This window comes from Lepus europaeus, chromosome 5, assembly GCF_033115175.1.
Source record: "Lepus europaeus isolate LE1 chromosome 5, mLepTim1.pri, whole genome shotgun sequence".
NCBI lineage: Eukaryota > Metazoa > Chordata > Mammalia > Lagomorpha > Leporidae > Lepus > Lepus europaeus.
The window spans coordinates 6,214,061-6,227,909 of NC_084831.1; the positions used below are offsets into that span (position 1 = coordinate 6,214,061).

The 13,849-nt window shown below is 58.8% G+C and overlaps 1 protein-coding gene across 6 annotated transcripts in view; it reads left to right on the forward strand.

Annotated features, from left to right (window-relative positions):
- The window catches only part of PIK3CD (phosphatidylinositol-4,5-bisphosphate 3-kinase catalytic subunit delta), a 41,129-nt gene that overhangs the window by 21,345 nt on the left and 5,935 nt on the right, over positions 1-13,849 (forward strand). For 4 of the 6 annotated variants that reach the window (XM_062190389.1, XM_062190393.1, XM_062190390.1 and 1 more), the window contains 9 exons: positions 7,364-7,536; positions 10,015-10,243; positions 10,317-10,546; positions 10,842-11,021; positions 11,292-11,441; positions 11,737-11,826; positions 12,682-12,903; positions 13,498-13,594; positions 13,688-13,818. In XM_062190389.1, coding sequence (XP_062046373.1) covers positions 7,396-7,536; positions 10,015-10,243; positions 10,317-10,546; positions 10,842-11,021; positions 11,292-11,441; positions 11,737-11,826; positions 12,682-12,903; positions 13,498-13,594; positions 13,688-13,818 — 1,470 coding nt within the window. In that variant the 5' untranslated portion in view covers positions 7,364-7,395. Of the gene's footprint in view, positions 1-7,363; positions 7,537-10,014; positions 10,244-10,316; positions 10,547-10,841; positions 11,022-11,291; positions 11,442-11,736; positions 11,827-12,681; positions 12,904-13,182; positions 13,595-13,687; positions 13,819-13,849 lie in introns of those variants that run through there. The other 2 variants (XM_062190392.1, XM_062190394.1) reach the window with 2 other exon arrangements.

Genomic DNA, 13,849 nt, shown 5'->3' on the forward strand with positions numbered 1-13,849 from the left:
TCTGTCCCGGTTGCCCCTCTTCCAGTCCAGCTCTCTGCTGTGGCCCAGAAGTGCAGTGGAGGATGGCCCAGGTCCTTGGGTCCTGTACCCGCATGGGAGACCAGGAGACACCTGGCTCCTGGCTTCAGATCAGCATGGTGCACCGGCCACAGTGCGCCGGCTGCAGCGGCCATTGGGGGGTGAACCAATGGAAGGAAGACCTTTCTCTCTGTCTCTCTCTCTCACTGTCCAGTCTGCCTATCAAAAAAAAATATTGAAAAACAAAAAGCAAGTCATAGTACACTGTGGCTCAGCTTTGAATATTTACATAGTCATAATAATGTAGCACTAAAGAATGATTTAAGAAAAATGATCACATAGCGATATTGGGAAGATGGGGGATATGTGCGTGAGTGCGTGTGTGTGCGTGCGTGCGTGTGTGTGTGTGCAGGAGACACAAGTTAATTTTTTTTTTTTTTTTTTTACTTTTTGACAGGCAGAGTGGACAGTGAGAGAGAGAGACAGAGAGAAAGGTCTTCCTTCACCCTCCAATGGCTGCCGCAGCTGGCGCACTGTGGCTGGTGCACCGCGCTGTTCCAAAGGCAGGAGCCAGTTGCTTATCCTGGTCTCCCATGGGGTGCGGGGCCCAAGGACTTGGGCCATCCTCCACTGCACTCCCTGGCCATAGCAGAGAGCTGGCCTGGAAGAGTGGCAATCAGGACAGAATCCAGCGCCCCGACCAGGACTAGAACCCGGTGTGCTGGCGCCGCAAGGCGGAGGATTAGCCTGTTGAGCCACGGCGCCGGCCGGACACAAGTTCATTTTATAAAGTATGTTAAAAGTTGAAAAATATCAGTATATTGGGGGCCAGCGTTGTGGTGTAGTGGGTGAAGCCATGGCCTGCAACACTGACATCTGATATGGGCTCCTGTTTGAGTCCTGGCTGCTCTACACCTTATGCAGCTCCCTGCTAATGAGCCTGGGAAGGCAGCAGAAGATGGCCCAAGTGCTTGGCTGCTGCCACCCATGTGGGGCACCAGATGGAGTTCCAGGCTCCTGGCTTCAGTCTGGTCCAGCCCTGGCTATTGCACCCATTTGGAAGTGAGTTGGAATATCTCTCTCTCTCTCTCTCCCTCTCCTCTCTCTTTCTTTCTCTCTCTTTTCTCTCCCTCCCCTATAACTCTGCCTTTCAAATAAATAAATAAATAATCTTAAAAAACAAAAGGCCCTATGCTGACCTCTTCCACCTGCCCCACCCCCCCACCCCTCTGCTGTGGCCAACAGGGGTCAGTTCTGGACTATGCTGCCCCTTCCCCCCCCCCCCCCCCCCAGCTCTTGCTGCTGTCCCATGGGGTGCTGTGGCCATGACTGGTTCCTGTGTCCTCGGCAGAGGCCCATGCCAGGCTCTGTCCTCCATTGCAACATCACTGGGCTCACTGCACCCTCTGGGCGTGGTCCCCCCACCCTCCTACCTATGCACCTGCAGATCTGTGTCCCCTGCTGGGACGCCGGCCGCTCACCTGGTCTCATTCCCCACACATCACACAGCTCCTGGCTGTTACTCAGGCTCCATAAATACCAGAGGAATCAGCATATCTCAGATGAGTGATGGACACAGAACCTCAGTACGAAAATACTTGGGTGCCAGTTATGTCCACGAGGGGAAACGAGCAAAGACAAACGGGAGGCCGGCGCCGCGGCTCAGTAGGCTAATCCTCCGCCTTGCGGCGCCGGCACACCGGGTTCTAGTCCCTGTCAGGGCACCGATCCTGTCCCAGTTGCCCCTCTTCCAGGCCAGCTCTCTGCTATGGCCCAGGAGTGCAGTGGAGGATGGCCCAAGTGCTTGTGCCCTGCACCCCATGGGAGACCAGGAGAAGCACCTGGCTCCTGGCTTCGGATCAGCGCGGTACGCTGGCCGCAGCGCGCCTACCACGGCGGCCATTGGAGGGTGAACCAACGGCAAAGGAAGACCTTTCTCTCTGTCTCTCTCTCTCACTGTCCACTCTGCCTGTCAAAAAATTAAAAAAAAAAAAAAAAAAAAAAAAGACAAACGGGAATCCTCGCGGTCAGATTCAGAAAACGGCTTCTTGGACAGGCGAGCAGCCCTGGGCTTGCCATGCAGAACACCTGGAGAGAGGGCGGCAGGTGAGCTCAGTGCTGCGGACACAAGAAGCTTCCTTAGGGTGAGCATGCTAGGGCAAGCACATAGGAGCCTGGAGAACATTCTGTGGCTAGACCTGTCGCATCATCTGAGCATCTTGTTGGTTCAGAGTTCCAAACTCTGGCCAAAGGATCTGAAAACTGGGGTATGGAGAGCAGCCAGCAGTACCAGCAGTGCTTGGCCTGAACAGGAGAAACCCCTGGGGCCTGACGGTGCCACCGTCCAGCCCAGAGTGGCCCAGTGGAGGTGGCCCACAGGACCAGGCTCGGCTCGTAGAGGCAGGCGACTCCCGGGAAGAGCCTTGTAGGGACGTTCGCTCTGTTTTGTGGGACGAAATGCTGCCGGTTCTAGGACGGAAAATGAAGCCAATCAGAGTCTTCAGTAGACAGAAGGGGGAACGGGCAGCGCTGTGGCACAGTGGATAGAGCCACCACCTGCGATGCCAGCATCTCATTTGGGCGCTGGTTCCAATCCCGGCAGTCCCTCTTCTGATCCAGCTCCCTGCTAATGGCCTGGGAAGGCAGCGAAGGATGGTCCAAGTGCTTGAGTCTCTACTACCCATGTAGGAGAACCAGATGAAGCTCCAGGTTCCTGGCTTCAGCCTGGCCCAGCCCCTGGCCATTGCAACCATTTAGGGAGTGAACAAGTGGATGGAAAAGAGTTCTCTGCCTGTCGCTGTCTCTCTCTAACTCTGCCTTTCAAATAAAATAAATCTTTAAAAAATGAATAAAAAAAGAGGAGGCAGAGGAGCCAGGCCCTTGGTTAGCACTGCCTCGTGAGCGCGCCTTGAGTTGGTGGCCAAATGCAACTGTTGACTTCGGAGTTTAGCCAAACTAACTTTTTTAAAGATTTATTTATTTATTTGAAAGGCAGAGCTACAGAGAGACAGAGAGAGGTCTTCCATCCACTGGTTCACTCCCCAATTGGCCACAATGGCCAGAGCTGCACCAATCTGAAGCCAGGAGCCAGGAGCTTCTTCCACATGGGTGGAAGCGGCCGAAGCACTTGGGCCACCTTCTATTGCTTTCCCAGGCCACAGCAGAGAGCTGGATGGAAGTGGAGCAGCCAGGACTCAAACAGGCGCCCATATGGAATGCTGGCCCTGCAAGCAGCAGCTTTACCCACTGCACCACAGCGCCGGGCCCCAAAGTATGATTAGCATCGTAAACAGATTCTCCAGGATTCCCGACTGTCCCCCAAGTTTTGAATCAAAAGGAAGGCTTTTCCCAGCACCCCACGTCAGAGTGCTGGTTCGAGTCCTGGCTGCTCTGCTTCCCAGCTCGGGGAGTGAGCCAGCAGCTGGAAACCTCTCTCTCCCTCTCCGTGTCACTCCACCTTTCAAATAAATAAACAAATCTTAAGGGGAAAAAAACAAACAAAAAAAAAACAGGACAAGGAAGGCTTTGGCCTGGCCATGCTCAGGAAGAGGAACCTGAAGTGGGTGTGGTTTCGCCAGCAGGAAGTGGCGGCCAGTAGTGGTGGCCTGGCTCGCTCTGGGGGAAGCGTGGCTCCTGCTGCTCCCAGCAGCCTCTGCGCCCACCGAGGAGAAGGCCTGACTCTGTCATGTTTTCAAAATTTATTTATCTGAAACTCAGAATGACAGAAAGAGGGAGGTCTTCCATCTGCTGGTGCACTCCCCCAGTGCCTGCAATAGCTGGGCCCGGCCAGAGCCAGGAGCCAGAAACTCCATCTGGGCCTCCCGTATGGGTGGCAGGGGCCCAAGCACTCGGGCCCTCCTTGCTGCTTCCCAGGTGCATTAGCAGGGAGCTGGATCAGAAGCGGAGCAGCTGAGACCTGAACCATGGGGTGTAGTGCAGGCCCCAAGCAGCGACCTGCACCATAACACGCACCCTGCCTTTCAGCAATTTTCAGAACTCATTTTAAATCTAGGAGAAAGTAACCTAGGCTAGATAGGGAAATATTTTTTTAAAAATTTAAGAGATTGATAAAGTTGACTACATCAATATTGAAAACTCCTGCTCCTCCAAAAGATATCTTAAACAGTGCAAAAATGACTCAGACTAGTAGATATTTCCAGCTTGTTTAATTGGCAAAGGAATGGAATCTAGAATATATAAAGAAACATAACAAACCAATAAGAACCCAGTAAATAGCGCCCCCAGCCGCCGGGAAAACACACAAAGCCTACAGGCATTTCTACTCATCCGATTGGCAGAAATGAGTACCTTGGGGCTGGCACTGTGGTATAGCGGGTAAAGCCACCACCTGCAGTGCTGGCACCTCATGAGGGCGCCAGTTCGAGTCCTGGCTGCTCCACTTCCAATCCAGCTCTCTGCTATGGCCTGGGAAAGCAGCAAAAGATGGCCCAAGTCCTTGGGCCCCTGCACCTGCGTGGGAGACCTGGAAGAAGCTCCTGGCTCCTGACTTCGGACTGGTGCAGCTCCAGCCATTGTGGCTATCTGGGGAGTGAACCAGCAGGTGGAAGATCTCTCTCTCTCTCTGCCTCTCTGTAACTCTATGCCTTTCAAATAAATAAATAAATAAATAAATCTTTAAAAATAAAAAAGAAGAAGAAGAAACGAGTGCCAGTCACCTGCTGGGCCGGGTGGTACTGATGCTTTGGGATCAGTCGGATGACAGTACGGTTGGTGCCACGGTTGTAGCTGTCACAGGTTATGGTCCTCGAGGTGCGCGCGGTGTCACCGAGGAGTGGCTTTTCCGAACCTTCAGTGTACGTTCACTTAAATTTTACAGTTGATCCGTGTCTCATTTATTGAAAAAGTTTCTAGTGTGTTTGGGGCAAGCTGAGTCTGTGAACCCGCCTTTCACCTGCAGACTGTATGACGTCTGCATGCAGGCCAGGTGTTTCTGAAGCCAATCTAGAAATGAAATTGTGGTGACCCTGGGTGTAACATACACGCCAGATTCCAAAGGCTGCATACCAACGACAGGAATGCAAAATGTCTCATTCGTGGGGCAGGTGTTGTGGCGTAGCAGGTTAAGCCACCACCTCCAGTGCTGGCATCCCACATGGGCACCAATTTGGGTCCTGGCTTCTCCACTTCCCGTCCAGCTCCCTGCTAACATGCCTGGGAAAGCAGCAGAAGATGGCTCGGGTCCTTTGGCCCCTGCACCCATATGGGAGACCGGGAGGAAGGTCCTGGCTCCTGACTTCAGCTTGGCCCAGATCTGGCCCAGCCCTGGCCATTGTAGCCATTTGGGGGAGTGAATCAGCAGATGGAAGATCTCTCTCTCTCTCTCTCTCTCTCTCTCTCTCTCTCTCTCTCTCTCCTCTCTCTCTCTCTCTCTCGCTCACTCCTCTCTCTCTGTAACTCTGACTTTTGAATAAATGGAATAAATCTTTTAAAAAACTCATTAGTAAGTTTTCTATACGGATTAAATGTTGATCTGACCATTTGGGGGGATATATTGAGTTCAACAAGATACAAGGAGACTTTGAAAGGTTCATGGAAAGTGGAATAAGTTTCTTTGGGTGCAAAATGCGTGGTTTTTCCCAAGATGCATTTCCGTGAACTTTTTGTCTTGTCACAGCTCTGTGGCTCATGGTGTTCCTCGTGGACAGCGTTCATTGTACACACAGTGGGAGGTGTGGGCCACCTGTCCGTTGTAGCAGTGTTTGTAGTAACGCCAATTCTAATAGGAGGTTTCTCCACCAAGGGAACTCCCACGTGGGCGTGTGAATGGGCGTGTCCATCCTCAGGCAAACTTCAGCACTGCCAGGCTGAGCGCCTTGCGAGGCCTCACTAGGTACAAAGTTTGAAAGCAGCAGAGATATTAGGAAGTGTTTGTGGCTGCATAGTGGCCAAGGGAATGTGTGAAAATGCGTATGGATGCTCTTTTTTTTTTTTTTTTTAAAGATTTAAGGGGCTGGCGCTGTGGCTCAGCGGGTTAACACCCTGGCCTGATGCGCCGGCATCCCATATGGGCGCTGGTTGGAGACCTGGCTGCTCCACTTCCGATCCAGCTCTCTGCTATGTCCTGGGAGAGCAGTGGAAGATGGCCCAGGTCCTTGGGTCCCTGCACTTGTGTGGGAGACCTGGAAGAAGCTCCTGGCTCCAGGCTTCAGATCAGCACAGCTCTGGCCATTGTGGCCAATTGGGGAGTGAACCAGTGGATGGAAGACCTCTCTCTCTCTCTCTCTCTTTCTCTCTCTGCTTCTCCTCTCTCTGTGTAACTCTTTCAAATAAATAAATAAATCTTTAAGAAATTATTTATTTATGTATTTGACAGGCTGAGTTACAGACAGAGGGAGAGAGAGGGACAGAGAGAGAGAGGTCTTCCATCTGCTGCTTCACTCCCCAAACGGCTGGAACAGCCGGAGCTGAGCTGATCCAAAGCCAGGACCCAGGAGCCTCCTCTGGATCTCCAACGCAGGTGCAGGGGCCCAAATGCTTGGGCCACCTTCCACTGCTTTTCCCAGGCCATAGCAGAGAGCTGGATCGGAAGAGGAGCAGCCGGGACTAGAACTGGCACCCATATGGGATGCTGGAGCCAGAGGTGGAGGCTTAGCCTGCCACGCCCCAGCGCCGGCCCCTGCACGGACATTGTAAACAGCTGCGGAGGCGGAGGGGTGGAGGCAGGCAGATTACTTGAAGCCCTGCAGCCTCTGAGGCCGCGTTACCCACGGGGGTGGGTGTGACCGGGATTCTGTGGGATTCAGACATTTTAACATTGCTAGGTGCCTGAGCCACTGTTGGGCCATTTGGTGCTCCACTTCTCAGCTTCCAACCCAGCTGCCTGCTGAGGTGCCTGGGGAGGCATGGGAAGATGGCCAAGTGCTTGAGCCCGGCCGCGGCTGATGCAGCCATCTGGGGAGTGAACCAGCAGATGGAAGACCTCTCTCTCTCTCTCTCTCTCTGCCTGTCTCTTCCTCTAACTCTGCTTTTCAAATGAATAAAAACATCTTTTTAGAAAACGAGAGAAGAGGTTTCAGAGAACTGCAGCCTTGGTCTTTGGCAGGTCTGGGGTGGGTGATTAGAGACCCTGCCACCTCCCGTTGTGCCTGCTGGCAGCTGTGATGGGGTGGCCAGCGTGTGTGTCCTGGGGGGAAGTGACTTGCTGTGGGTCTATTGGCACTGCCAAGACCCTGCCCACCTGGGAGGACACACAGCTCAGCCCATATGGGGGCCTGGGGCGAGGGGCCACCAGCCCCCCGGGGCAGGCTGAGGCCCGAGGGGCAGAGTGTCAGGTGTCCAGGAGCCGGATGTGTTGATCTCCCGTCTGCCTTTGCCTCCTTTGCAGAACAGTGGGCACCCGAGAAGTGACGGAGCAGAATGCCCCCTGGGGTTGACTGCCCCATGGAATTCTGGACCAAGGAAGAGAATCAGAATGTGGCGGTGGACTTCCTGCTGCCCACGGGCATCTACCTCAACTTCCCCGTGTCCCGCAACGCCAACCTCAGCACCATCAAGCAGGTACAGCCTCTGAGCTCGGAGCCCCGGGGGACACAGACGCACGGACACAGGCTGGTTTCTTAGGCTTGGGGTTCTCAGACGCAAATTCTGCGAGACACAAACTGTGTCCAGACCTTGCGGTCAGCGGTCACTTGCTATTCTGAAACCAGCTCCCCACTACTTTTTTAAAAAAATTAAGATCTATTTTTTATTTATTTGAAAGGCAGGGTGCCAGAGAGAGAACGAGAGAGAGAGAGAGAGAGAGAGAGAGAGAGAGAGAGAGAGGTCTACCATCCACTGGTTCACTCCCCAAATGGCCAGACTGAAACCAGCAGCCTGGAGCTCCATCCAGGTCTCACCTACGTGGGTGGCAGGAGCCTAAGCACTTGGGCCATCTTCGCTGCTCTCCCAGGTGCAGTGTGAGGGACATGGATGAGAAGTGGAGCAGTGGGGACCGGAACCAGTGCTCCTGTGTCCCAGGTGCTGGCTTAACCCATGGCACCCCACGCTGGCCCCAGCTTCCCCCCCTTTAACGTAGGTTTGACTAGGTTACTGGATTATTAACTAGTTGACTAGTTAATATAGCAGAGCGGCTTCGCAGGGCTGTTGCCAAGGCTGGACGTGCATTCCGTTCCGGATTGGGCCATCATGTCGGAGCCACGCCATTGGAGGCTTTTCCAAATCTTTTGCCTTCAGGGCTGTTGCCATGGCTGCCATCATCCTCGGTGAGGCTCCGGGTTTTTGGTTTTTTTTAATTTATTTATTAAATAAAGAGTTAGACAGTGAGAGAGAGAGAGACAGAGAGAAAGGTCTTCCTTCCGTTGGTTCACCCCCCAATGGCCGCCATGGTTGGCACTGTGCTGATCCGAAGCCAGGAGCCAGGTGCTTCCTCCTGGTCTCCCATGCGGGTGCAGGGCCCAAGCACTTGGGCCATCCTCCACTGCACTCCCGGGCCACAGCAGAGAGCTGGCCTGGAAGAGGGGCAACCGGGATAGAATCCGGCGCCCCGACCGGGACTAGAACCCGGTGTGCCGGCGCCGCTAGGCGGAGGATTAGCCTAGTGAGCCACGGCGCCGGCCAGGTTTGGTTTTGACACAGCCGCTGTCAGGTTGCATTGCTGAGTCAGCAATGTCAGGATGGATTGCTGAGTCAGACCTGCAGCCTCGGGGCCACTTCCCCAGTGAGGGGCTTCTCGGCGCAGGGCTTCGATGTCGGGAGCCCGCAAGCTGGACCTGGGAGCAGAAGCAAACGCCCCTCGAGGTTTCCTCCCTCACCTTCCCGGGAGATTCCTTCCAAACTTGGGTCCTCCCGTCCACTGCCCCGTGCCACGGGAATGCAGGACACACACTGAGAAGGAAGCAAAGGTAGAGGAAGGCGGTAATGGATGCCACAGCTGGAGGCGGCCCCAGGGCCCCAAAACATGGTCACTCTGTCATCTCCCCTCGCACCTCCATTTGGCTTCAGTTTCTTCGTATTTTTTATTTTGTATTTATTTTTATCTATGTGAAGGGCAGAGAGAGAGAGACACAAAGAGAGATCTTCCATCTGCTGCTTCACTCCCCACCTGCCTGCGACGGCCAGGGCTGGGCCAGGCTGAAGCCAGGAGCCCAGATTTCAACCCAGGTCTCCCACGTGGGTGACCTGGGCCCAACCGCTTGAGCCCTGAGCCGCGGCCGCCAGGGTGCACATTGGAAAGAAGCGGGAAGTGGAAGTGGAGCAGGGGCTCAAAGCTGGGCGCTCTGCCAGGGGCCGTGGGCATCCCAAAACTGCTGCCCCCAATACTGCCCTCTATCTCGTATACCAGGGACCCCCTGGTAAATACTTGATGCCCATCTGTTATCTGTCACAATGATCCACTCCTCAGGGGCCGCAGGTGCGTGTGCGTGAGTAGGCGTGCCCGTGCCACGGGATCGCTTCGTTAATGTGCTGGTGACGGCTGTTTCCATGGAAATGGTCTGCTGCTCCACAGCGCGAGGACTTCCCACATTTAGTGACCCCCCCCCCGGGACCCCTCCGCGCTGGTCCACACAGTCCCTGGGTCCCGTGTCCCAGACTAGGGACAGACCAGGACCAGCCGTTCCCCACGATGGCAGCTGTGTGATGAGCAGGGAGTGGGGCTGCTCGCCGCCCCTCCCCGACGCCATCAGGGGTCCAGGATGCCTCATGCCCCCAGCACTCGTGGGGGCGTGGCTGCACATGGCCGTGGAGAGCTCCGTCTGGTCCTCAATGAGTGACACATTTCTGAATTAATCACCAACCCTGAAAGGTCAGGGTGATGAACCCCAGGACAGAGCTGGGGCGCGGGCATTGCTGGCGGCCGTGTCTGCCTGTCTCTTGCCGGCTGGTGTAAGGGTGGTTGCCGTGTTCTGGAGTGGGGGCTGTGGGACCCACCGCCCAGCCTCAGCTCTCCATGCATGAGGGCCCGGGGCGCCCTGGTGGGTGCTGCTTCCGGGACCTGCCGTGGCTTCCTGTGAGGGCTGACGGCCACCATCCCTGCAGGTGCTGTGGCACCGCGCGCAGTACGAGCCGCTCTTCCACATGCTCAGCGACCCCGAGGCCTACGTGTTCACGTGCATCAGCCAGACGGCTGAGCCGCAGGAGCTGGAGGACGAGCAGCGGCGGCTGTGCGACGTGCAGCCCTTCCTGCCCGTGCTGCGCCTGGTGGCCCGCGAGGGCGACCGCGTGAAAAAGCTCATCAACTCGCAGATCAGCCTGCTCATCGGCAAAGGTAGCGACCCTGCCCGCGCGGCCGGCTGGGGACCCCGCGGACCCCCGCTCACCCCGCCGCTCCCGCCCCGCAGGCCTCCATGAGTTCGACTCCCTGCGCGACCCAGAGGTCAACGACTTCCGCGCCAAGATGCGCCAGTTCTGCGAGGAGGTGGCCGTGCGCAGGCAGCAGCTGGGCTGGGAGGCCTGGCTGCAGTACAGCTTCCCCCTGCAGCTGGAGCCCTCGGCGCGCAGCTGGGGAGCCGGCGCCCCGCATGCCCCCAACCGGGCCCTGCTGGTCAACGTCAAGTTCGAGGGCAGTGAGGTGAGCCCTGGGGGCCCTCCCCGCGACACTCCACGGTCATCACGAGCCGCCCTGCCCTCCAGAGCCTCACGTGGGCTTTGCCAGGCGCCCATGCATGGCACCAGGGCAAGCTCCACGGGCCGCGGCGGTCAGTGGGCCATTCTCTGTTGAACAGACACCTGCCGGTGCCTTCAGCGGTGGACACCCAGGGCCCTGCCCTCATGCGGCGTCTGCTCAGGGCATGGGCCGCCCCCGGAGCCCCAGAACCACGTGAGGGGCCTCAAGGCCAAAGGCCGCCCGCTCTCCTCCCCTGCAGGAGAGCTTTACCTTCCAGGTGTCCACCAAGGACATGCCCCTGGCACTGATGGCCTGCGCCCTCCGGAAGAAGGCCACGGTGTTCCGGCAGCCCCTGGCTGAACAGCCGGAAGACTACACGCTGCAGGTGAACGGGCGGCACGAGTACCTGTACGGCAGCTACGCCCTCTGCCAGTTCCAGGTGAGGCCTGCCGGGCCCTCCGCTGGGGGGCTTCCCACGGCCCCTCCTGGGCAGGGCAACCCAGGCCCTTGGGGTCCCCCCCAGAGCACGCCCCCTTGCAGGGGTGGCCTCATTGGTGCGTATCGGGAGGGGGGAGGGGCAGGACAACCCAGCAGCCATGATACCCCCCCCCCCCACTGTGTCACCACGGCCTGGCTAGTCAGGGGCCAGCCCGGGGGAGACCGTGTGGGCGTGGCTGGGACGGGGTGCTCACGCTGCCCCCCACCTCAGTACATCCGCAGCTGCCTGCACAGCGGGCTCACCCCGCACCTGACCATGGTGCACTCCTCCTCCATCTTGGCCATGCGGGACGAGCAGAGCAGCCCCGCCCCCCAGGTCCAGAAACCTCGCACCAAGCCGCCCCCCGTTCCCATGAAGAAGGTGAGGTGGCGCCCACCCCTGCCTCCCTGTGGGCACCTCCCCGGCCGTGGGTCACTGTCGGGGACTGGGCTGTGCATCGAGAAGCCAGCGTGTTGTGCAGTGGGCCCAGGGCGCCCTTCTCCTCTGCAGGGCCCGGGTGCTGGGGCCCTGGGTGCCTGCACAGTGACTCTGGTACAGGGCAGCCTTGGGGCCAGGTCCCCAAGCGTCTGCCACCTGTGACGTCTCACCCTGCCCCCACGCGCCCATGGGCCTTGCCTTCGGCCAGGGGCGTGAGCTGTGCCCCTTTGGTCCCCAGCCCTCCTCTGTGTCGCTGTGGTCCCTGGAGCAGCCCTTCTGCCTTGAGCTGGTCCAGGGTAGCAAGGTGAACGCCGACGAGCGGATGAAGGTAGGGCCCGTGGGCCGTGGGCCGTGGGCCGGGCGGGGGAGCCCTGTTGTTTGCACAAACAAGGTGGCTGTGGCCTGGGGTGGGGGTGGGGCAGAGGAAGAGGGAGGACACACGAAAGCCACCTGACCGCACTACCCAGAGCTGCTGCTTCAAAACAGGAAGGGGGGTGGCCGTTCGCAGAAACCCCAGGCGGGCTGGCTTCTGGGTACTGGGCTTTGGTGGAGGCTGCGGGGCTGGGCTCGGTGCAGGGACCCCAGAGCCGCAGAGGCAGTTGGGGGCGGGGCCAGGCCGGAGGAGGAGCAGCTGCAGCTGGGCTGGGGGAGCTCCCGGCCCGGGTGCTGCAGGTGCCTCGACCCTTAAACACGTTCCCACACCTGCTGCCCCGGCCCCGCCCTCCTCAGAGCAGTGTGGGAGCTGCAGGTCTCATTGTCCCGTTGCTGGGACAGGGACCTGGGTCCACGGGGCCTGGGGTCATTTACAAGCAAGGCAGGGTAGGCGGATGGGCAGGTAGGGGAGACCAGGCCAGGGCCTGTTCAGGTACAAATTCCTGCTCCACCCCAGAAGACTCCCAGAGGAGAAGGGAGCCACAGGAGGTTCCAGCCAGAGGGGCCCTTAGGATCCTGAGCGCTGAGGGGAAACCAAGGCAGGGGGACTCACGCATGCCCAGGGTGCCCTCCCCTCCCCCTTGGCCTTCCCTCTGCTGGACCCCCTTTCTCCACGGGGGAGGCGGGGTTCAGAGCCCTGTGAAAATGAGGACAGGAGATGGGGTCTTTACATGGGGAAGAGGGAGCCCGGGAGGGGGCGGGGGGCTGGGGGCTGGGCGGGGCCCCTCACCTGCACACGCGCCTCCCCCAGCTGGTGGTGCAGGCCGGGCTCTTCCATGGCAACGAGACGCTGTGCAAGACGGTGTCCAGCGCGGAGGTGAGCGTGAGCTCCGAGCCCGTGTGGAAGCAGCGGCTGGAGTTCGACATCAGCATCTGCGACCTGCCGCGCATGGCCCGGCTCTGCTTTGCGCTCTACGCCGTGGTCGAGAAGGCCAAGAAGGCGCGCTCCACCAAGAAGAAGTCCAAGAAGGCGGTGGGTGGCCGCCACCCGGGGCGGCTCCCGGCCTCTGAGCACTGGGGGGGACCCCAGGCCCTGCCGGCCCAGCCCCCAGCCCCTGCCGGCCCAGCCTGGCAGCCAGCCCTGGGTCCTGCCCCCTGAGCCAGGCCTGACAGGGCTGGAAGGGGGAACGCAGTGTCCTTGCTGGGCTGGAAGGGCTTGAGTCAGCGACCAGCCGGGGATGACCGCTGGGCCCTGGGTCACCAGGCCCAGGGCGTGGCCCCCCCCCCCCCCGCCCTGGCCCTGCTATCTTGCAGCTGTGCTGGGCCTGCTCTGGGGGCTTGTGTGGTTGCTGTGTGTCTGTCAGGAAGCCTGGAGTGGGGATGCAGGCAGGAGCAGAAAGGGGCAGGGGGGCCGTGGGCCTTGCTGGCTGCATCACTGGAATCCCCAACAGGACAGAGGAAACGGTGGGGCCTCCCCGTCCCCTGCCAGGGCTCCCATGGGGCCTGGTGACCGCTGGTGGGATGTGGGGTGGCCAGGAGAGTTTGGCTTGGAGTCTGGTCCCATTGCACAGATGAGCAAGTGGAGGTGCGTGGGTGGCTGGCCCCGACCTGCCGCTGCCTCCCTCAGGACTGCCCCATCGCCTGGGCCAACCTCATGCTGTTCGACTACAAGGACCAGCTCAAGACTGGGGAGCGCTGCCTCTACATGTGGCCCTCTGTCCCAGGTGGGCCCCGCCCGGGGGGCAGAGGCCTTGGAGGGGTGGGGGTCCCACGGTGGCAGGCCTCCCCCATGCAACTCCATCTGTCCCTGCTTCCAGATGAGAAAGGGGAGCTGCTGAACCCCACGGGGACCGTGCGCGGTAACCCCAACACTGAGAGCGCCGCCGCCCTGGTCATCTGCCTGCCCGAGGTGGCTCCCCACCCTGTGTACTACCCGCCCCTGGAGAAGGTCAGCCGGGAGCCCCGCCCGGAGGCTGAGC